General features: G+C 46.3%; 1 protein-coding gene across 15 annotated transcripts in view; it reads left to right on the top strand.

Annotated features, from left to right (window-relative positions):
- The window catches only part of SPECC1 (sperm antigen with calponin homology and coiled-coil domains 1), a 206,548-nt gene that overhangs the window by 83,508 nt on the left and 99,464 nt on the right, over positions 1-23,576 (top strand). For 4 of the 15 annotated variants that reach the window (XM_059878322.1, XM_024981169.2, XM_010816100.4 and 1 more), the window contains exon 1: positions 3,604-3,742. The exons of 10 other annotated variants lie outside the window; for them this stretch is intronic. In XM_059878322.1, coding sequence (XP_059734305.1) covers positions 3,703-3,742 — 40 coding nt within the window. In that variant the 5' untranslated portion in view covers positions 3,604-3,702. Of the gene's footprint in view, positions 1-3,603; positions 3,743-3,789; positions 5,370-23,576 lie in introns of those variants that run through there. One more of the 15 variants, XM_059878323.1, reaches the window with a different exon arrangement.

Raw genomic sequence — 23,576 nt, 5'->3', positions numbered from 1 at the left:
GTCTTAGAAACGTCGCTCTGTCATGTGAAGGTCAGACCGTAAAGAGCCAGGGGCAGAAGAAGGGAGGCTGGATCGGAGGCGGTGGCAGAGATACTGGTGGGAGGTGACTATGGGCTGGTCCAGGTGGCAGCGGTGGAAGCCGTGAGCGGTGCTGAGAGATGGTGGCATTGACCACATACATCCTGACACATCCTGTTTACAGAGATGAGGGAGACTGTGTGAGACACTGATGGTATAAAACCTAGAATTGGGTTTTGTTCCCATTAAACTGAGGAACCTAAGTTGGAGGCATCAAGACGGTAGTTGGGTAGATGAATCCAGAGTTCAGAAGGCAGGACCAAGCTCAAGACACACAGGCAGGACTTAAAAGCTACAGCTTGGCTGCAAAGGCCAAGTTAGAGGCCTGAGCAAATTGGACAGAGGTGACCAGCCATGAGGGTACGCAGTGTCCAGAGGTCAGGGGATGAGGAGAAAGAAAGGAAGGGGACGGAGAGGAGGATGCCAGAGGAGGCAGGAAGCGAAGTATGCCGTCCAGGAAGCGGAGGGAATAAACACAGTGAGCACCCAAGTGCCCTGGGCGGCCTGAAACACTGAATGAAAGCTGAGGTGAACCAGTGTTCAGGGGACGCAGAGCTGGAAACCGCCGTCCTGCTTATGATTTTTTTCCTATTATGTATTTTCACTGCAAGAATTAGCAAGTTCGACCTTTTCCAGTCCTGTGGCCACTGCTGAGTTTTCCAAATTTGCTGGCATATGGAGTGCAGCACTTTCACAGCCTCATCTTTCAGGATTTGAAATAACTCGACTGGAATTCCATCACCTCCACTAGCTTTGTTTGTAGTGATGCTTTCTAAGGCTCACTTGACTTCACATTCCAGGATGTCTGGTTCTAGGTCAGTGATCACAGCATCATGATTATCTTGGTCGTGAGATCTTTTTTGTACAGTTCTTCTGTGTATTCTTGCCACCTCTTCTTAATATCTTCTGCTTCATGGAAAAGAAATGCAAAAAAGCAAAATGGCTGTCTGGGGAGGCCTTACAAATAGCTGTGAAAAGAAGAGAAGCGAAAAGCAAAGGAGAAAAGGAAAGATATAAGCATCTGAATGCAGAGTTCCAAAGAATAGCAAGGAGAGATGAGAAAGCCTTCCTCAGCGATCAATGCAAAGAAATAGAGGAAAACAACAGAATGGGAAAGACTAGAGATCTCTTCAAGAAAATTAGAGATACCAAGGGAATATTTCATGCAAAGATGGGCTCGATAAAGGACAGAAATGGTATGGACCTAACAGAAGCAGAAGATATTAAGAAGAAGTGGCAAGAAAACATAGAAGAACTGTACAAAAAAGATCTTCACGACCAAGATAATCACGATGGTGTGATCACTGACCTAGAGTCAGACATCCTGGAATGTGAAGTCAAGTGGGCCTTAGAAAGCATCACTACGAGCAAAGCTAGTGGAGGTGATGGAATTCCAGTTGAGCTATTTCAAATCCTGAAAGATGAGGCTGTGTAAGTGCTGCACTCCATATGCCAGCAAATTTGGAAAACTCAGCAGTGGCCACAGGACTGGAAAAGGTCAGTTTTTCATTCCAATCCCAAAGAAAGGCAATGCCAAAGAATGCTCAAACTACCGCACAATTGCACTCATCTCACATGCTAGTAAAGTAATGCTCAAAATTCTCCAAGCCAGGCTTCAGCAGTACGTGAACTGTGAACTTCCAGATGTTCAAGCTGGTTTTAGAAAAGGCAGAGGAACCAGAGATCAAGTTGCCAACATCCGCTGGATTATCAAAAAAGCAAGAGAGTTCCAGAAAAAACATCTATCTCTGCTTTATAGACTATGCCAAAGCCTTTGACTGTGTGGATCACAATAAACTGTGGAAAATTGTGAAAGAGATGGGAATACCAGACCCCCTGACCTGCCTCTTGAGAAACCTATATGCAGGTCAGGAAGCAACAGTTAGAACTGGACATGGAACAACAGACTGGTTCCAAATAGGAAAAGGAGTACGTCAAGGCTGTATATTGTCACCCGGCTTATTTAACTTATATGCAGAGCACATCATGAGAAACGCTGGGCTGGAAGAAGCACAAGCTGGAATCAAGATTGCCGGGAGAAATATCAGTAACCTCAGATATGCAGATGACACCACCCTTATGGCAGAAAGTGAAGAGGAACTAAAAAGCCTCTTGATGAAAGTGAAAGTGGAGAGTGAAAAAGTTGGCTTAAAGCTCAACATTCAGAAAACGAAGATCATGGCATCTGGTCCCATCACTTCATGGGAAATCGATGGGGAAACAGTGGAAACAGTGTCAGACTTTATTTTTGGGGGCTCCAAAATCACTGCAGATGGTGACTGCAGCCATGAAATTAAAAGACGCTTACTCCTTGGAAGGAAAGTTATGACCAACCTAGAGAGCATATTCAAAAGCAGAGACATTACTTTGCCAACAACGGTCCGTCTAGTCAAGGCTATGGTTTTTCCAGTGGTCATGTATGGATGTGAGAGTTGGACTGTGAAGAAAGCTGAGCGCCAAAGAATTGATGCTTTTGAACTGTGGTGTTGGAGAAGACTCTTGAGAGTCCCTTGGACTGCAAGGAGATCCAACCAGTCCATTCTGAAGGAGATTGGTCCTGGGTGTTCATTGGAAGGAATGATGATGAAGCTGAAACTCCAGTACTTTGGCCACGTCATGAGAAGAGTTGACTCATTGGAAAAGACTCTGATGCTGGGAGGGATTGGGGGCAGGAGGAGAAGAGGACGACAGAGGATGAGATGGCTGGATGGCATCACCGACTTGATGGACATGAGTTTGGGTGAACTCCGGGAGTTGGTGATGGACAGGGAGGCCTGGCGTGCTGCAATTCATGGGGTCGCAAAGAGTCGGACAGGACTGAGCGACTGAACTGAACTGAAGCGTTTTCACTGCAAGGCTGACTATGAAAGTCGTTCAGGGTGGAAAGTCGTTTAGGGTGATTTCCGTAACTCAGTCATTTCAGAGAGCAGATCCTGCTCGTGACTGGCATGCATTTTTATTTTTAGTGGCAGCATTCATCGTGGAGAATGTTGTTAAAGCGTCTTCCTCACCACCTCCGCCTCAAAACTTGCTTGTTGGTCTATTCATTTATCTCAAAACTTAACTCTAAACTTACCCAGAAAATACTTAGGAAGCGCCTGTCGTATGCAACCCCAGGTTTTTCCCGATGGTGTGATATCTCATGCGCAGGACTGTGCCTTCCTCGTGACACCTGGCCTCGGCCTCCCCGCAGTGGGGTTTTTCCAGCCCGCAGTGTCCAGCTGCAGTTCCCAGCGGCCGCCCCTAGAGGCCGGAAGTCGGGCGGCGGGCGCGTCCCTCCCCCACCGGGGAGGAAGAGTCTGGGAGCCCCAGAGAGATATGCAGATAAGGGGGCGGGGCAGCCCGAGTCGAGGCAGACGGCCTGCCGAGGGAGGGGCGGCATGCAGATAAGGTGGGCAGGGCCTTCGGGTGCGCGGGCCGCGGGAGTCGAGGTGGGCGGGCTGCATGCAGATGAGCGAGCGCGGAGTGGCCGGCGGCCGCTGGGACTGAAGCGACGGCCCTTTCTTTGACTGGAGCGGACCCGCCAGACGCAGCCGCTTCGTCAGCCCGAGCCGGTGTGAGCGGCCGCGCGGTGGACGCGCCGTCTGAGGCGGCCGGCCGGCCGCTGCCCTAGGCGGCCGAGCCATGGGCAACCACTCGGGGCGGCCCGAGGATCCCGAAGCAGGTCTGTGCGGCGTGCCGGGGGTCGCCGCGCCCCCTCGCGGCTGGGAGCCCTTCCCCCACCACCCCGGGCCGGGCCGCGCTGCCCGCGGGCGCCGGGGGGCGAAAAGGCGAAGTTCCCGGGTGTGAGTCCCGCCTCTGGAATGCGCGGCGGGGGTGGCAGGCTCACCTGTGCCCGCGCCGCGACCGGGGAGCGCCGCCGGCTCACCTGGCGGCCAGACGGGCGGAGGAGGGCCCGGGGCGACCCCGGGCTGGGAGAGGTCCGTGCGGACATGTGGGCCCCGGCCGCGCCCGTGTCACACACTTTCCAGAGCCCAGTGGACAGTGCGAGAGGTCAGCAGGTCTGTTACTCACCCTCAGACGGTGGGCCGGACGGTGACTGTTGCTCACTCAGAATAGCGGGGACCGATCCCAGGACCCGTGCTTCCGGTCCTCACACGGGTCCTCAGAGACGGCTGGCTTCGTCCTCAGCCCTGAGGGTCAGCCTGGCCTCCCGCAGACGTAGACTCTGCTGGCCACGGGGTCGCGTTTGCGGATGAATAGGATGTTTCTGCCCAGTCACACACGCAAACGGTTTACTTCAATGTCCCCAAGTGCGTGCTTGCCAGGAAAGGAGATTGTCCATCTCGGGCTGGAGTCCGGGGCCGGCAGGTGACTGGTCTGTGAATCTGGGACAGAGTCAGAACTCAAAACTCTTTTCCAGGGGGTGATTTTTAAATTTGAATTTGAATAAGGAAATTGCCCCAGCTTGTCCAAGTGACTTGTCCCCAAATCCGAGGCAGGGCTATCATTAAGATCTGGGTCTCTTAGCCTCGGTTCACTGGTCTCCACTCACCTGGGCAGGGAGGCTAGGCAGGGGCAGGCAGTGTCCTTGAGGCTGGGAGGCGGCGGCTATGGTACATTGGACTGGTACAATCAGGATGGGAAACTTGGCCACAAGTGGAGACCATGGAGGAAAAACTAGAGATGGGGTTACTGCATTGATTATGAAGGGGTGACTTTCTAAACTGCACAGCACTCATCCAGCCTTCTTTGGGCAAAATAGCCAATATTTGCAAATTAACGCACGTTTGTCTGTGTCCTAAACAGCCCTGCAATAAGCTATTAGGTAAGGGCTTCCCTCGGAGAAGGCGATGGCACCCCACTCCAGTACTTTTCCCTGGAAAATCCCATGGACGGAGGGGCCTGGTGGGCTGCAGTCCATGGGGTCGCTAGGAGTCGGACACGACTGAGCAACTTCACTTTCACTTTTCACTTTCATGCATTGGAGAAGGAAATGGCAACCCACTCCAGTGTTCTTGCCTGGAGAATCCCAGGGACGGGGGAGCCTGGTGGGCTGCCGTCTATGGGGTCTCACAGAGTCCGACACGACTGAAGCGACTTAGCAGCAGCAGCAGCAGCAGCAGCAGCAGCAGCAGCAGCAAGGGCTTCCCTGGTGGCTCAGCAGTAAAGAATCCACCTTCCAGTGCAGGCAACTCAGGTTTAATCCCTGGGTCTGGAAGATCCCCTGGAGGAAGAAATGGCAACCCATTCCAGTATTCTTGCCTGGGAAATCCCATGGACAGAGGAACCTGGTGGGCCATAGTCCATGGGGTCGCAGAGTCGGACATGACGAAACAAGAAAAGAATATGTAAGATTTTAAACACATCTCATTAATATCCACTTGCCCTGTGTATTATTTTGTTGGTGTCAAAACTATGAAGAGACTGTGCCCCTTGTTAGTTTTTAAGTGTTATTTGGGTGCTTGTGTTCCAGTTTCTAAGTGACCTTGCTTTTCAAAGCAATCTAATGAATAGCGGATGAAAAAGACATTTTTATGGCAGTGACTTATTTTATCGCACTTTTCTGAGTGCATACAATTTCAGTATAGGAACTCAAGTCTGATTTACTGCAAGTAAAGATACCCAGTTAGAAAGTCTTAGGAAAGACTGTCTTGCTAGACTATTGTCAGCTGAAAATGTGCATATAACTTTAAGTGATCTCTGTGCTGTGATGAAATGCTATAGAATGCACCAATGAGATCCCGGAAATGAGAGTTTTGTTAAAGATTAACACATCCTCAATCTGCTTTACCACCTTGCATGAGGCTGGGAGGGCAGGGCCTCCCATTGGCAGGTGTGGTGCATTGGACTAGACTCAGAGCAAGTGCTTTGAGGGTCCTCAGAGCAGGGGGCCCAAAGGTAAGCAGTGGAGGTGAGGAGGAGACAGGCACAGCAACACCCACGCCTGATTTCTACACCAGTCCTATGTCAGCTTTGTCCTCTGAGGCGCAGACTCTTAAACAGAATTGGGAATGAAGGAGGGTTATTAGAGGGTAAAATGCCTGAGAAAGAAGAGGTGGGAACCTGAATCAGGCCAGGAGAGCCATTGGAGCAGCACCCCAAAAAGGAAAAGGCAGCAGCAATTTTGGGCAGAGAACCTGCAAGTCTGACCAGGTCCCGGCCAGCTGCCAGGGAGCCCCTGAGAAGACTGCCTGGTAGAGGAGACCTGCTCGGGCAGTGAGAGCCAGGCCCTCATCCTCTCACTGGGTCAGGCCTTGCTGAGGCTTCCTGGAGAAATGTGCCTTCAGCTCAAAAGCCAGGCTGAGTTCCAGTGGCACTGGCTGCTGGAGTGTCAGTTCATACCTGTCCTTGCAGCTGAAGCCACAGTCTTTCTCGGAGGGAGATCCAAGCGGCACACCTCCTGGCTGACCCCCTTGAGACCTCAGTTGCTCCAACAGGGAGGGGCTGTTAGAGGGTAAATGAGGCAGAATCCCCATTCCACCCCATGAACCTCTACAGGCAGGCCTGAGGCAGAAGGCAGGTTCTCAGCTGCGGCTACCTTTCCAGCCTTGAAACTGTCTGCCATGGTAGCAAGAATTCTTTTGTGTGGGGATGCAGTCCTTAGAGTTGAGTCACTGTGACTGACTGTGGCATTATGGGACGGACGAGAGAAATGAATCAAGCAAAAGACATGAGAGTCTGCGTGAATAAGGGCAGCTGGAATCTGAACCTGTCAAGGACCACATCCCTTACTTCCTCAAAGGTCTCAGTTAACAGTCCTTCAGTTTCCAGCCAGGTTTTCAGTGCCTGCAGATCAGAGAGGGATGCTGGGTATAGTCACGCAGGTTGTGCACGGCTCAAAGGCAGCTGGGAATAAAGAGTGGGCCAGGGTGGGATTGTATCGCTCCAGAGGAATGGTGCCATTTTATATTCACACATAGGTGCCCAATATGCTAAAGAAACCTTATTTTCTACTTAGAGTTAAAACCTTAGAAGGCCATTCCCAGTGTCACCATGAACTGACAGCTTCTTACTCTCTGCTTTAAATCTGCGTGTGTTTTTAAACAGTGGATACCAGTGATAGGACACAAAAGTCAAAGCTTCAACCCCCACTCCCTCAGATTCCACTCCCTGTTGGTTAAGCTAACTGTGGTTAAAGACAGATCCCAGAATAGCCCCTTAAGACATTAAAAGTTGATTTCCCCTCACGCCCCGGTCCAGGGTGAGGTGGGGCCCTTTGAGAGTCATATGGTTGTTAGAGGCTCAGGCTAGTGAATGTGTCTTCTGGGTCCAGCTCCCGGGTTCTGCTGACTCTGATGGTGGTCAGGAGAGGGGAGAGGACATGAGGGTCCTGTGGGGGCTAGTGGGGCTGGGCCTGGACGGGGTGCCCGTCATCCCTATGGCATTCTCCCTCCCTACCTCCACCAGGCTCCAGCACCCAGCTCCACCCGGTGTGGAGCGGCTAGAAGGAGGCTCAGCCAGTGCCATGAAGAGGCCAGCAGGGATGTGAGGTCCACTCTCTACCACATCTGTGTCAATATTTTCTTAGGAAATTTTAGTCAGAAAAATTGAAAGGTATGTATAGCTAGCACCCGTAGACCCACCACAGAGTCTACAGTTAACATTCTGTTTCCGTTGCTTTATCCTGTTCATCCAGCTGTCCTTTCGTCAGTCCCTCTTATTTTTGATGCATTTCAAGGAAATGGTGGTTATCTCTATAGTTCTACATAATTTTGTATGTCTGTACTATTTCTTGATTTATTAGTTTTGAAGGTTGTATAGAGTGAGGAATTCAGTGCATTTTTAGTACTGTATTTCTCTCTTCCTCTGTTCCTGCAAGCCATACTAAAATTTTCTGAATTTATTGTTAGTAAAGTGTTAATGGTGGGGTACAGTTGTGGGTGTCTAGTTGTTGACTGTAAAACTTTGCTATATGAAATTTTCATTCAAAAAACAAAAATACTAAGGAAATCTTTTATTATTTATCACATGTATTTCTTGACTAACCAGCTTTAAATGGTGTCCTTGGCTCAGTAAAGAAGGATATGCTATCTCTACATTTCTTCTGCCATTTCCCCTACAGGCTCCATACCCTCTTCCCAGCCTTTTACATAGCAAGAACATTCTGTCTCCTAATTAGTATCATTAAATCTCTGTGTGTTTGTAGGTTAATTCTTAAAGTTGAAAACCAGTCAGCATTTAAAATACTAGGCTCGAATATTTATCATGTACTGGAAAACCAGGTAGTGCATCTAGAGGTAGAAGAGAAGGAAATTCAGGCTTACATGATTTAATTTATAATCTGTGACAGGCAATATTACTTTAAAAGAAAAAAAAAAAATAGGGATTTCCCAGGTGGGCCAGTGGTTAATTAAGACTCTGCTCTTCCAATGCAAGGGACTTGGATTTGATCCCTGGTCAGGGAATTAAGATCCCACATGCCATGTGGTGTGACAAAAAAAAAATTAAAGGAAATCTAGAAGGAGTAAGTTGGCGCAGTGGTAAAGAATCCACCTGCCAGTGCAGGAGACGGAAGAGACGTGGGTTTGATCCCTGGGTCGGGAAAATCCTATGGAGAAGGAAATGGCAACTCACTTCAGTATTCTTGCCTGGAAAATTCCATGGACAGAGGAGACTGGCAGGCTATAGTCCATGGGGTCGAATAGAGTCAGATACGACTGACTGAGCACACAGTCACTATAGTTTTTTACTCCTAAAATGATCTTAACTTGCTTTTATCCTCTAATCCGGCTTCTCAAGTCTACAGATTGTTGTAGAGAATTCATTTTCTTCTTAAAGACAGAAGGCATGGCGGTTAAGAGTTTTGGCTCTGGAGCCACACTGTGTTCACATTCCCAGTTTTGTCCCTTAGCAGCTCTGAGGCTTTGGGCACATGAGTTAAGCTCCAAGAAAGAGGACAGTAGTACAGCCTGCCTCAGAAGGTTGTCGCAGTCGTTAATAGCTTGAAGCACATGATGGATTAGAATAGGCTCACACATCACAGAAAGTGCCCGGTAAGCTTTAGTCATGACTATTCCTGTCCTTCTGACTTAACATTTCCCGTTCAGACTTGGTTGCCTTCTGGTCTGGCTTTACTCTCAGGTGAGCTCCCTGCTTCTTGAAGCCTTTTTCTCGTTTCGTACGTTCCCTTTTCTCTGGCTGGAGCATTTCCTGTGATTCTGTCTGGCGCTGAAGTTTTATATATTCTATCATCTCCATGCTCACCTTTTTCTTCCAGCTTTTCTTATTGACTTTGAAATTTTCATCAATTATATTTTCTATTTCCAAAATATCTTTTTGTGCTTTGTTTTATCTTACTCATAGCAGTTCAGAGTTTTGAGTTACGGGGAAAGGAAGTGGAGTTGGTTGGTGGGCTTGAGCAAATTAATGGGCTGCCTTGTCCTTAGTTTTAGATTTCAGGGATTCATCAGAGTTTTGACAGCATTCACAAAGAGGAGAATATAGCATGTATTTTTCTCAGATGTATTTTGTTCCATAGAAGAATTTTAGAGTGAAACTAGTGTCCTGAGAGACATACTTGGAAAATGCAGCCTTTTAGAATTAAAAAAAAAAAAAAGATGTATATGTTAAAGATCAGTGATAACACATAATAAAAAAAGGTGAGAATATTAGATATATCTGTTAGTATAATAAATGGGTTAAACTTACTTAGAAAAAGAGCCTCCTCTGGATTAACACAGAAAACAAAATATATAAGCTGCATAAAAGCATAATATTCAGATGGTAGTTTGATTTTTAAAATTAAGTTGGTTAAAGTTGTGAATAATAAAAATCTAGTTCTAAAGAAAGCTTTCAAGTTCAACATCAAGTCCAGTTCTTATAAGTCTTTGTGTGTGCTGTGCTCATGTGTAATTATTCTTAAAAATATAGTGATTCTTAAGTCCTTATATACATCCCTAAACATTCACACAGTCTCTCTTGTGTGTGTGTGTGTGTAAATGCACACTGTCAATTACACACTTTAAATTAGAATCATGAGGCTGCTCTGTAATTCTTGGAAGATTCAGTTCTCTTAAACATTAAAATAGCTCCAAAATACAGGTATTTCTTAATTTATAATTCTATTGCTACTTGTTCATTTATACTACTTCTCTACTTGATTCTAAACCTTTCTTGAATTAAAAGATGTTTACTTACATGCTTTATTCCAAATAATAACTGGTATTGGAATTTTATCCCATATAATTTTGGGGTTGCGTTCTCAGTTTGATGAGGTTTTTTAACCAACAGAGATTTCCGGCAGGAACAGGATTCTTACCTGACACCGTACCAGCTGAGCACCTTTTGCTGCGATTGGGGCACAGTCTGGAGCAGCTGGATTTGCACCCATACAAAGATCATCCATGCGTGATGCTGTGTCTCACCCTTGATGTGATGATCTCTCTCTTTTGCCTTCAGCCTTACTGATAGTTTCCCTGGGCAAAGAATTCTAGGTTCAAAATCCTGGTAATCTCTTTGTGACACCGACTCCAGAACTTGAAGAAGAAAGTGGTCATGATGCCCATGTCCCTTAAATTCAAACTACATTTGCTCTTGGAGCTCCTGATAGGTGTCTGAGACCTCTGTTCTAACAGCCATATCACTTGATGAGGGTTTGCACTTCTTTGGCACTTAAAATATGTAACCATTTTCCTGTATGACTCAGAAGACCTTTGACTTGATAGAACACTGCCTGCTATTCTTAAACTTTCTGTGTAGTAAAGCAGTATCTGTCTTGATAGTGAAGAAAATGTGATTTAATTGCGGCTATCTGTCTCTCATGCCTTTGACTACTGAAACAATCGTATCAGTTAAAGATACACACCACAAAGCACCTTAAATCAGACTGGACTTTCAGTATTGATAAGAATACAATTCAAGAAGAAAAAGTAGCAGTTACAAAATGAGTACACTAACTAGACAAACCGTGGAAGTAATTAAATGCAAAAGCTATTAAAACTGCCTGAAAAAACTCACATGTGAAATGAGAGACTTCAGTGTGTGTGTTCGTGAAATGGTTAAAACATTGATCTCTTCTAGACCAGAAAGAAAACCTTATTACAGTCTCTTAAGGGAAATTTTACCGGTCACAATGCAGTAAAACTGTAGGAGTAGAAATTGAAATTTTAAACAGTTAACCCATCTTGATACAGCATGGTGTGGCTGTAGCTAACTGTACTGTATTGCATGTTTGAAAGTGGCTGGGGGTGAATCATTTTATAACTGCACTGTGACCGATGGTAACCATGCTTATTGTGGTGATCGCTTTACAGTGTATACAAATATCCATACATCGTTATGTTGTAAACCTGAAACGAGTGTAATGTTATCTATCAATTATATATAAAGAAAGCTGTTTGGAAATTTTGACCCAAATAGCATCTGAAAACTATGATTATGGATCATTTAGAAAAATAATAGTGAAATACTTTATATAGTTACAAATAGCAAGCTAGTTTAGTTCTCTAAAAGCTTTTATCATAAATGCAGTAAGTACTAGACATAGAAAATTAGAAAGTAAAGGACAAAAGAAATCTGGGAAAACAGGAGGGAATTTTATGTATATATGTTAATTTATTTAGTTTTGGCTGCGCTGGGTCTTTGTTGCTACGCGCGGACTTTCTCTAGTTGTGGAGAGTGGGGGCTGCTCTTTGCTGCGGTGCTCGGGCTCCTCGTTGCGGTGGCCTCTCGTGGTGGAGCACGGGCTCTAGGCTCGAGGGCTTCAGTAGATGCAGTGCACGGGCTCAGTAGTCGTGGTGCACGGGCTTAGTTGCTCCTTGGCCTGTGAGATCTTCCTAGACCAGGGATCAAACCCCTGTGTCCTACATTGGCAGGCGGATTCTTGTCCACTGTACCACCAGGGAAGTCCAGGAGGGAGTTTTTTAAAAAGGGGCGGAAATAATGAAGTCAATTTTGACAGCATCTGTTTCCTTGCTTCTATCCTCATCACCTGGCCCGTGACCTGGCACATGGTTCACACTCAGTATTTGTTAAATGAATATATGAAAGAACAAAAAAAAAGAAAAAAAAATCACTAGAATTGAAACATATAAGAATAGACCCTTTGTTAAAACAAGGAACTAGATAAAGCTGTAGTTAAACTAAGAAAAAAAAAACAAAACCCACAAGTACTCCAAATAAGCAATACAAGAATGTATGTAATCAGAGATGTGGTGGTTTAAAAAAATAGAATAAAAATAAAAAATTTTGATGAAATTTCCTAGGAGAAAGAAACTGCTAAATTCACGAAGTAGTGAAACACTTGGGCAGAATATTGGAAGACATCACAAAGTGACTTAAGGAAAAAACTTCAGAAAGAATCCTGAACTCAGATGATGTTAATATGCAGAGTTTTTCAAAGATCAGAAAAATAGATTTCTGTGCTATTTAAAGTCGTCAAATGCATCGTTTCCTAAAGATTATTAATGCATTATCAGCCCTGGGATTTCTTTGGAAGGAATGATGCTAAAGCTGAAACTCCAGTACTTTGGCCACCTCATGCGAAGAGTTGACTCATTGGAAAAGACTCTGATGCGGGGAGGGATTGGGGGCAAGAGGAGAAGGGGACAACAGAGGATAAGATGGCTGGATGGCATCACTGACTCGATGGATGTGAGTCTCAGTGAACTCCGGGAGTTGGTGATGGACAAGGAGGCCTGGCGTGCTGCGATTCATGGGGTCGCAAAGAGTCGGACACGACTGAGCGACTGATCTGATCTGATCTAATCTGATCTGACAGAGGGTGCATATAATGGTTTAGGGTATATACTGATGGCTAGTTCTTATTTTAGTAATTAAATTAAGCTGTGCTAGAAAAATTGTAAGTAGTTCATTGAGTCTATGTTGCTTAGGACAAGATTAGGTTTTTTAAAAAATGAGTTAACATTTAGTTTATGCACAAAAATATTAAAGATGTAATAGGACGTGCGTGCTCAGTGGCTCAGTCATGTCTGATTCTGCGACCCCATGGACTGTAGCCCACCAGGCTCCTCTGTCTGGGATTTCCCAGGCAAGAATACTAGAGTGGGTTGCCAGTTCCCTCTCCAGAGGATCTTCCTGATTCAGGGATCAAACCCAGGTGTCCTGCATTGGCAGGTGGGTTCTTTACTGCTGAGCTACCAGGGAAGCCCCAGGTAATAGGACAGGTAAATACAAATATAGCCAAAATTGTAAAGTGTTAGTCACCCAGTCATGTCCGACTCTTTGTGATCCCATGGACTGTAGCCCACCAAGGTCCTCTTGTCCAGTCAAGAATACTGGAGAGGGTTGACATTTCCGTCTCCAAAAATTGTAAAGGTGATACTCAAATAATAGAAACTTGAAAAACACTCCAGAAGACAAAAGATGGAGGACTCTGCAGTTTATTTTAACAGAGGCAGAGCTAATACTATTAACACTGTTCCTGATACTAAAGCCTTTCAGAGACAGAGGGGAAAGAAAGCCAGGGGACAGTGTGGCAGTGCACACGTCCTGACTGAAAGATAAGCTACATTTACTCCAGTGAGGCCTTTTCAAAATATTACACTCACTGGTTACAAAAAAAATGGTTTATTCCAAAATGCAATAATATTATTATATAAATTTACAACATCGGTACATTTAAAGAGAAGAAATTCATCTTACTGTATATATCAGTAGTGCATTTAATAACACTTAACATCTACCTCATAAACAGTTAATAGGAATGAATGGATTCTTTCAAAGATAATAAAATGGTCTGAAAGCCGCATACACCACGTTTAACAGGAAACTAAAAACACTCCTGCAGAGGTCAGGAAAAAACAGGTGCCCACAGAGGATATTGTTTTCAGATAGACTAGCCAAGGCAGTAAGATTTTTTTTTAATGTTTATTTTAAAAATGAGTCAAAATTAGCATTATTTATAGACTGTGGCCTTCCTAGGTGGCAATAGTGGTAGAACCCACTTGCCAGTGCAGGAGACATAAGAGACCTGGATTCAATCCCTGGGTTGGGAAGATCCCCTGGAGGAGGGAATGACAACCCACTCCAGTATTTTTGCCTGGAGAATCCCAAGGACATGGGAGCCTGGCTGGCTATAGTCCATGGGGTCGCAAAGAGTTGGATGTGACTGAGGCGATTTGGCATGCACGTGTAGAGACTGTAAATCTCCTGTTAGAATAGTTAAGAAGATCAACTGAAAAACTGTTAGAACTAGTGAGAATGCAGTAACCGGCTTGGCAATACATATGTGTATTCCTATATGTTTGAACGTGCATATATATGCATGCATGTGTGTTTGTAGATGTGTGTAGAACAGTAGCTTTAATTGATCACCAGAAACAAGGGTTAGTTTATTAAAAGGTCACATTCTCAGCGTGACCACAGTGGATGAAGCCTGGGGAAAATGGGGTGTGTGAGGCCGTCTTTGATTAGCTGTGAGCTTCCCATGCAGAGCTAGACGCCCGAGATCACGAGATGGATGTACCCTGTTATACAGAGGAATTATCCTTTGTATGTTTTGGATTTTTAAAGTCAGAAATAGTTGCTGAATTTTGTAAAATGCCTCTTAGGCCTCCCTCTCGAGATTATGATTTCTCTTTTAAGGCATAGTGATGTGATGGATTTGAAATGTTTCACTGTATAATGGAATTTTCAATCAGGTTTTTCTAAATCCTCCTTTTGGAAAATAATTTTTTAACATGAAAGGTGAACTTTCAGTTACAGTTTTTCTTGGTCTCTTGTTGCTTTGTATGTAAAAACGAAAAAAAGGAGGTGTGTGTGCAAGGTTTATACTACCTTTAACATTCTGTGACTTTGGTAGACTTTTAAATAACTTTCTCATTCAGAGAAGAGTTTGGGCGCAGAGGAGACTGGGCTTTCACGTGGGGAGTGTGTTACCTGAATGTGCTTTAGATATAAGAGTTCTAGTCTGTTGAATCTTATTTTACTTTCTCTAAGTGTTGATATGGCTCCAGTTAGCTGAGACCAGCCTGAATAGTGTTATCATAGAAGCAGCATTAAAACAACGGAGAATTTCGAAGGTTTCAGCATGTCCTTACGAAGACCTTGATGGCAGCTGTCCCTTGTATTACCAGGGAATTTTTGAATTCTTGAGAGACAGTAGGTTTGATATTTCAAAATTAATGTGGTTGGCCAAATATTTAAAAGTGAGATTAAAACAATCATTTAATGTTATGAAATTCAGAAAAGCTTGTTTCACAGAGTTTTCCGCATTCCAGGCCACTAGAGAGATAACCCCGATATCCTGGGCTGGGGACTCCCTGCAGGAGCTGAGGTCATCACCCCTCACCCACGCTCTCCTTCTCTGCCTGTCACCAGACCACCCCCAGGTCATAACTCTGATCTATTCATAAAAGCTTTCTTTCCAGTGCCCTTCTGCTTCTGCTCATTTAAAAAACCCTTGCTCTGTTTCTCTAGAAAAACTAGTCTTTTCTTCTTCACTCTTTGTCCTCCCTCATCTCCAGCTGCTTGTTCCAAATTAAACCTAATTACAGATGAGCGTTAAGATTAGGGGTTACGATCAACCTGGAAAGTAAAGTTTTAAGTTTTGACCTGAAACTCCATTCAGCAAGAAACCAGTGCCAGCCACCTCCAGAGCCCTTGAAAATCCCCTTTGTTTTATCTGCCAGAGAATTCATCTCCTTCCTCTAATTGGTCCTGCTTTTCTCTCTGGCCGCGGCAGCCACGTTAAAAACAAAATGAAAAAACTTGGAAGGTTAAATTATCAGCAGTCTAACCTTCTCTTCTGATTTATAAACAGATAAACAGAGAGCCTATTCACAGGCTCATGTGGGCATTGAACTGTTAGGAAAATTATCTGTTTATAGTTATATTTTGGTCTCTTCTGCTCTCATTTCAATCTGAGAACATTACAGTGTGCCACAGTTGTTTGGAATGACATGCTTGCAAGCTGGACCAGAGATGTGGTAGAATGGTGTCTTTGTGCAGGTTAACAACGTGGGGGGACTGTGTGCCTTTGTGTGTGTTGTGTTTGTGTGTGCCCCTCACAACTTCCCTGACATCTAATCTTCTGTGGCTTTCTGCTTTTGTGCTTTATGCCTTGGTGGGGACTTTCAATCAGTCATTGTAGGTGATTAAAAAAAGAAAAAATGCAAATGAATGGATAACAGTGATTCCATTTTAATGTAATCTGTACATTAAAATGGAGAAGGAAATGGCAACCCACTCCAGTGTTCTTCCCTGGAGAATCCCGTGTACAGAGGAGCCTGGTGGGCTGCTGTCCATGGGGTCGCACAGAGTCGGACACAACTGAAGCGACTTAACAGCACCAGCAGTATATTAAAATGACCTCTTCCTTGTAATAAATTCTGGAATACAGAGCCTTACACTAACCATTTCAGATACAAAATCATCCTGAAAGTCTGACCAGCATGCTGTTTTTGTTTACTCAGGTCATCACTGTCCTTGTCAAATCTGTCACCAGCCTTGACTCTGGGGGGTGCCCTGGGGCTTCTCAAAAGTTGTGGTCAGTCTACATGGGGTCATATGCTGCTCACATTACAGACCGCCCTCCCCCCCACTTATCTGTTGCCGCCTATCTGTGCCCACGCGCCTGGAAACCAGTAACCAGAACTGCCAGGTGTGTCTAAACCAGAGGTGCTTCTTTTAAAAGTGGAAGAGTGTGACGTTTGGAGCACAGCTATGTGTATTAGCATCTCTGGGCATCTCTTCCTGTTAATGACACCATCTCATGAGGCTGAAGGGCTGGCAGGTGAGCTTAGCCAGCTATCAGGGCGCCCCTGTGTGTCACATGCCCTTCCTGAGTCAGGTGTGTCTTCTGTGTCCCATGACCCTCCTCCCTCTTGTCCTTGCCCTGTTCCTGGAGTGCTCCTCTAAAGGGTTCACAGCCATCCCACTGCGGTTGTGCTGTAAATCTGTCTGCCATCGCCCCTTTCACTCCTGTCACCAGCTGGTTTATTCCTGTTACCTAACTCTCAAAAGTGCCACCATGTGGAAGATAAACAATACCTTCAACCCACTCCTCATCCTCCCAGGCCCCAGCTCCTTCCCAGGGATGGGATGTCACTTCCCCAGAGGGACCTTTCCCCTCCAGCCCGGGCAGGTTCCCTTCTCCCTGGGGGTGAGATTCTTTGTCTGGCTGCTGAACGCCTCCCACGGCCAGGCTTTCGGAGAAGTAGAGAAATTTGGGCTTCTTTCCATGACAGGACGAGAGGACGGAGCAGGGCCAACCTTGGAGGAGGTGAGAGAGGAGAGGTTTAGGTGGCTGGGCGCCAGGGGGCGGGGTGAGACGGAGGAGCAGAAAGGGCAGACGGAACATGGGGACATGGTCTGTGGGGGCCACTGATGTCATGTGAGTTGTCCCTCTATGAGAGGATTCTAATCCCCTCTCCCCGGTGAGGCTGTTGGATCAGATGTGAGGGTTTAGAAATGAGACTGGAGTGGGCACGAGGCAGGGAGAGACTTCCCAGAGGTTGGTTACACACAGATCAAGTGAAATAAACTGCATCTTTTCTCAGTCATCAGTCAGGATGAGAGACAAAGCCCTGGATTCAGAGACAGACACCGGAGGTCCATTGGTCCTCGCTTGACCTCAGTGGGTTTTCACGTTGGTGAAATGAGGGCCTGGACTGTCTCCATGATGTCCCTTCCACCTTTTAAGAGTGCAGGATTCCATGGAAAGCTTGCATTTTGTGTTTCTAGGGTACTTTTTTTGTCCCCATTTGCAGGCCAGAAAGGGAAACTTCCAAATAAGGGTGTATGAGCTACTCTGGGAAACAATAAGTAAAATACAAGTCTAGCCTTTGCCCTGGCATGAAAAGAATGCAGACTGCCGACTGACCTAGAGGTTTCTGTTTCATTTCATATTTAGGTGAAGTGGTCAGCTTTGACCATTACTCCCAAAGAAGTTTCTTTTCTTTTTTTTTTTCCAAAGAAGTTTCTATTTAGACTCTAGGGATGTTTGTGTAGCATGGAGTGGGTTATGTTATCCTCAAGAGCCGTGTGGTCACTTTTATCTGTGAAGCTGCCCCACTCCATTGTATATGTACCAGGAGCAGTGCCTGGAAACCAAATTTAGAAAAATTAGTCTAGGCCCACAAATGTTGACAGTAGACATTTAGTCAACACCCCTATCTGATTCTGTCACAGGTGTCACTGGGTCACGTCCTCACAGTGCCGGCGTCTAAACAGAAGGAGTGGTTCAGTAATCGTGGTGATTGAATTCACTGGATAGCGCCTGACATCGCTCAGACAGACGGGTCAGGATCACATCCAAGGTGGAGAAGCCTGCCATGTAGAGGGGATGAACAAAGCTGAGTGCAGAGCTGTGTGTGTGCTGATCTCGTCTGTGTGGAAGTGCTGACTGGAGGACCAGCCTCCTTCTCTCACGGCACATCTGGATGTTACAGGCTGGGGCCTGAGCACTACACGTGCTGTTTCCCTCGCTCACTCTGGCTCCTTTCTGACATCTTTTTATCTGTGTGGATCTCTTGGCAGTTGAGTTTTTGATTTCAGTTTTTTTTTGATAAAATAGACTTATTGAAATAAGATAAATAAGAAAGATTATTTTAAGATACAATAATCTTAATGGAGTGGGTTGCCATTTCCTCCTTCAGGGGATCTTCCCAATCCTCGGATTGAACCCGCCTCTCCTGTATTGGCAGGCAGATTCTTTGCCATTAAGATACCTGGGATGCCCTAAGAAAGATTATTTTAAGATAAAATAATTAAACGAATATACTACACATGTATCATGAGGTTATGGATTATTCTGGTTGCTTCCTGGGGAAACTGGCCTTGATCTGGTCAGAGATTTGTGGGCAGCAGGTTTCTGGGGTGGGTCCCTGTGAGAACAGTACCTGTGAGGGAGTGCATGGGGTGTGATGCAGTCACAGCCGCTATCCATCTGTCCATCAGTCCCGAGGGAGCTGGAGCTGGGACATCCTCGCACAAGTCCTGCATTGAGATGGGGGGCAGACCTTTGTGTATCCTTCCTCAGCCAGGGATGACCTCAGGGAGACTGTTTCCTGGGTTCTCCAGCAGTCTTTCATTTCCTTTACAAATGCTGCCCTGAGGCAGCACGCTTATGTCCTGAAAGCAGCCCAAGAGTCACCCAGTGTTTTCTTCCATAAAGAGTTCCCTTTCAGGGAGTTGGCTCCACACTGACCACAGGTCCTGCCCGCACAGGGCCTGGCTGACTCGGGTGGTGAGTGCAGGGCCTGACTCACTCTGTTCCCCTGGGACATGTGTGCCTGCAGCCAGCTGGGGAGGCAGGTCATTGCTTGTCCTGTAGAGTGACAGGCCTGGTGACGTCCCAAGAGAGTAAAAAACGGACAGCTGGCCCCCGTTTCCAGCGCAGAGGTCCCAAAATGCATGCCTGGGATTTCTGAGTGATAGGTTGAGGAGGTCTTTTCTTATTCGTGATGAGCTGTTTCTACTGCACCAGAGTTTAGGGTGATATGGTGACTTGGGGGCTGGGCTGGTGGCAGAGGAAACAACTAGGAGTCAGAGGGACCCTCAGTCCCAGCGGGATCCCTGGGGTGGAGGGGCTTGAGGGGGTTTCACCACCAGTAGCCAGTGATTCTCAGAACCTCCATAGACTCCTCACCCTGGGATGCGGAGCTGCTGGGTCTCCAGGGGCATCAAGGTGCTAGAGGGTGTGGCCTGGATGGGGTGTCTCTCCCATGCAACTGTTGTGAGTTGTGTCGTCCACAATAAACTAGTGATCTCGGCAGGAAACTGCTGAGTGTGTGAGCCATCTTAGAAGTTAGTTATCAGAGCTGGGATGGGGGCTGTGGGACCCCCCAGGGCTTATACCCAGTTGGTCAGAAGTACAGGTGACAACCTGGGACTTGTGACAGCGCCTTGGGAGTGGGGGTGATCTTGGGGACAGAGTCCTTAACCTGTGGATCCTGGGTTAAGTCCAGGTAGGTAGGGCAGAATTGAGCTGTCTGCACCCAGATGGCTGAGAGAACCAGCTGGAGTGGAGGACCCATCCACGGGGGTGGCAGTGAGGAAGCAGGGTTGGTTTGTTCTGGCCCAGGGCCTCCCCTCCTCCCCATCTCGTGGCCCCCACCCCGTCCTCCAGGTCAGCCTGGCACCTTTGCTGTGGACGCTGCACCCCTGCCTGGAGCCCCTGAGAAGATGAGGGAGCTCCCAGATCAGCCTGTTCATTCCTGGGCACCTACCTCCACCTCTGCTCTTGCCATGGGTCTGCAGCACTTGGCGGCACACCGGTGGTCCTTGTAGCTGGTGATGCCTGAGGCTGGCTCACCCTGTTCATATCTCAGGGTAAACTTCTTCTTGGCTGTCTTCTGCCATCTGGCTTTAACTACCACACCTATGTTGGGTCTTTCTGATCTTCCTCCATATCTCTTAATTTTAAAACACTTGTGTTCACATCATCCCCCTTTTCTCAGAATTCTGAGTTAGTTTCCTTATTTGGTCTTCTGACTTGTGGACTGACTGCCGTGCATCCATGTTTAGCATCTGAAAGCAGTCTTTCCTGATGCCGAGTTTTCCCCTTTGATGAAGGTGTTTTTCTTTCACGTCTTACTGAAAACATGAATGGGAGACTTTGCAAAGCTGTGTTTACTCCACTGGCCTTGCCTCCTGTCTAGGAACCATGACCGATTTGCTCCTGGAAGGTCAGTGCTGTGTCAGTGCTGCCTCTGGCCTCTGGTCACCTACCTCCCTTCCACCAGTTTTCCTCACCAAGAAGAATGCTTCTTACAGGTCCTGGGACTTGTCTGACCACTGTCAGCACAGGTCCTTGTGTAGAGAGTGTACTCTCGACTGATGGACATGGCATACAGACAGGGCAGGGCTGAGAGAAAGGGTCGGAGGCTAGGAAGGATAGACCCCAGGCAGTGTCCCCACAGCCTTCAGATGCCCCTTCTGCATCTGGCCATCGGGTGTTTGTGCAGGTGTGAATCAGACCGTGCAGAAACAGAAGCCCCAAGCTTGGCACATCGAATAGTGAATAGTCCTTTAATAAGTTCAGCCCTATTTAAACTATTTTTAGTCCTTGTGGCTCATGCAAATGTACAGATTCCTACAGGTCTCTCAGTGTATCCGCTGTTTCTTCTTAATATTTACCAGCACTGGCTCTGGAGGAGAATTCCTGCATTCTTATCCTGGCTTCCCTGTTCACCAGCTGGGCAGTCCTGCGCCACTTGCTTCATTTTTTGTTTTCCTTCTCTATGAAATGGGGATAATATAATAGCACTCCTTAAAGGAATTCTTGGGCTTCCCACGTGGCCCTAGTGATAAATAACCTGCCTGCTAATGCAGGAGACATAATAGACTCGGGTTTGATCCCTGGATTAGGAAGATCCCCTGGAGGAGGGCATGGCAATCCACTCCAGTATTCTTGCCTGGGAAGTCCCACGGACAGAGGAGCCTAGCAGGCTACAGTCCATGGGGTCTCAAAGAGTCGGACAGGACTGAAGCAACTTAGCACACACGCACACACAAAGGAATTCTCAGAACAAGGTAATGTTCTTACAACAATGCCTGGAAGGGAATGAGTTCTCAAAAAATGTTAATGACTGTATAATTAGCAATAACCGTTAATGTTGTGGTGAATGTTGACCCCTTCTCCTTCTCTTTCTCCTCCTGCCTCTCATTTTTCTAGCTTTTTTTTCTGTCATTTTCCTTGAGGTAGACAACGTTTCATTTATCTTCAGGTGTTGTCACAGTGCGTGCTCTGCCTTCCTGACCCCACCTCCCATCCCCTCCTGAGCCTGCCCTGAGGTGCTTTCAGTGTAGTCAGGTGTGTATTAGTTTCGTGTTGCTGCTCTAACAAATCCACACACTTACTGGCTTGAAAGAGCACAGCTTTACTTCCCTACAGTTCTAGAGTTAGACTTTTAAAATCGAGGTGCTGGCCAGGCTCCTTTCCTTCTGGTGTTTTCAGGGCAAATCTATTTCCTTGCCTTTTCTAGCTTCTAAAGGTCGCCTGCAGTTTTCCTCCATCTTCAGTGTTCATCCTCCAACCTCTGGCTCTTTGGTCACATCATCCTTTTCCTGTCTTTGACTCTCCTGCCTCCCTCTTATGAGACCTTTGTGATTATATTGAGCCCCCTAGACATTGGGCTTCCCGTGTGGCTCAGCTGGTATTGGGTTCAATCCCTGGGTTGGGAAGATCCCCTGGAGAAGGGAAAGGCTACCTACTCCAATATTCAGGCCTGGAGAATTCCATGGACTGTATAGTTCACGGGGTTGCAGAGAGTTAGACACGACTGAGTGACTCTCGTTTTCACTTCACTCTCAGACCATCCATGATAATCTCAAGTCAGGACCCTTAATTCAATCACTTCCGCAGAGCCCCTTTGCCAGGTAACATGTTCCCACGTCCCAGGGCATCACTCAGGCTGCCACAGAGAGGAGGTTGACATGTGGTCAGCCTGATGCTAACGTGCTTCCTCCACAGGGCTGCCCTGAGCCAAGGGGTGCGGAACCCACACCAGGAGGCAGCATTTCTCCTGGGAGCTCTGGGGAAGGGTTTGAAGAGGGTCCTTCAAGGGAGTCTTACAGGTTGAAGAGGCCTTTGCTGGGGGCGGAGAGGGCTTTTCGGCAGAAGAAAAAGCACCTGCCAAGAGGTGGAGCTGTGCGAGAATTCAGCAGCAGTTGAGGACTAGTTAGATCTTTGATGTTGCTGGAGCGTTAAGAAGGGCTGGTGGACAAATATGTGTGAAAGGACAGTGCACTTCCTGTGACAACAGGTCTAGAAGGTGTCTGGGGAGGAGAGGGGAGTCAGTGCGGCTGTCGCGGTGGTTTCTTTACTATAAGTATTTTGTCTGATTGCATAAGTAATATGTGCTCATTTTATAGAAATGAAAAAACTAAAGAAACACACCCAGAAAATAAAAATGACTCATAATCCTGCCACTTGGAGATCACAACGCTTGACATTTCTGTGAGGCGTGGTTACTGAGCCTTTTTTACACGGACTTTCACATAGTTAAACCATATTGTGTATTCAGGTTCATATCATGATTTCTTTAAGAGTATCATAGGGCTTCTTTAGATCACTGAATATTCCTGAATTTTCTTAACATCTCTGTAGTAGTCTATTGTATGTATTACTATAGTATTTTTGGTCTTCCTATTGTTGAATCCAGTATTTTTCTTTCTCTATTTTAAACAATTCAAATACATAAGTCTGTGTTTAAGTTTCTGAATATGTCCTTAGGCCAAATTCTAGATAGATATTTCTCAGTCGCTCAGTCATGTCCGACTCTTTGTGACCCCCATGGACTGTAGCGCACCAGGCTTCCCTGTCCATCACCAACTCCCAGACCTTGCTCAAACTCATGTCCATCGAGTTGGTGATGCCATCCAACCATCTCATTCTCTGTCGTCCCCTTCTCCTCCTGCCTTCAATCTTGTCCAACATCAGGGTCTTTTCCAGTGAGTCAGTTCTTCGCATCAGGTGGCCAAAACATTGGAGCTTCAGCTTCAGCATCAGTCCTTCCAGTGAATATTCAAGATTTACTTGGCCAAAATATAAGATCATTTGTAAACCTCTTGATTTGTAAGCGTCTTCTGTGTTCTTTTTGGAAGAGTTATAAAATACAGTTGTGTCAGAAAGTATTGTTCTCATGGTAGCC

The sequence above is a fragment of the Bos taurus genome, chromosome 19 (assembly GCF_002263795.3).
Source record: "Bos taurus isolate L1 Dominette 01449 registration number 42190680 breed Hereford chromosome 19, ARS-UCD2.0, whole genome shotgun sequence".
NCBI classification, from domain to species: Eukaryota; Metazoa; Chordata; class Mammalia; order Artiodactyla; family Bovidae; genus Bos; species Bos taurus.
Note: the sequence above shows the minus strand (reverse complement) of the source record. Positions and strands in the feature narration are given on the sequence as shown.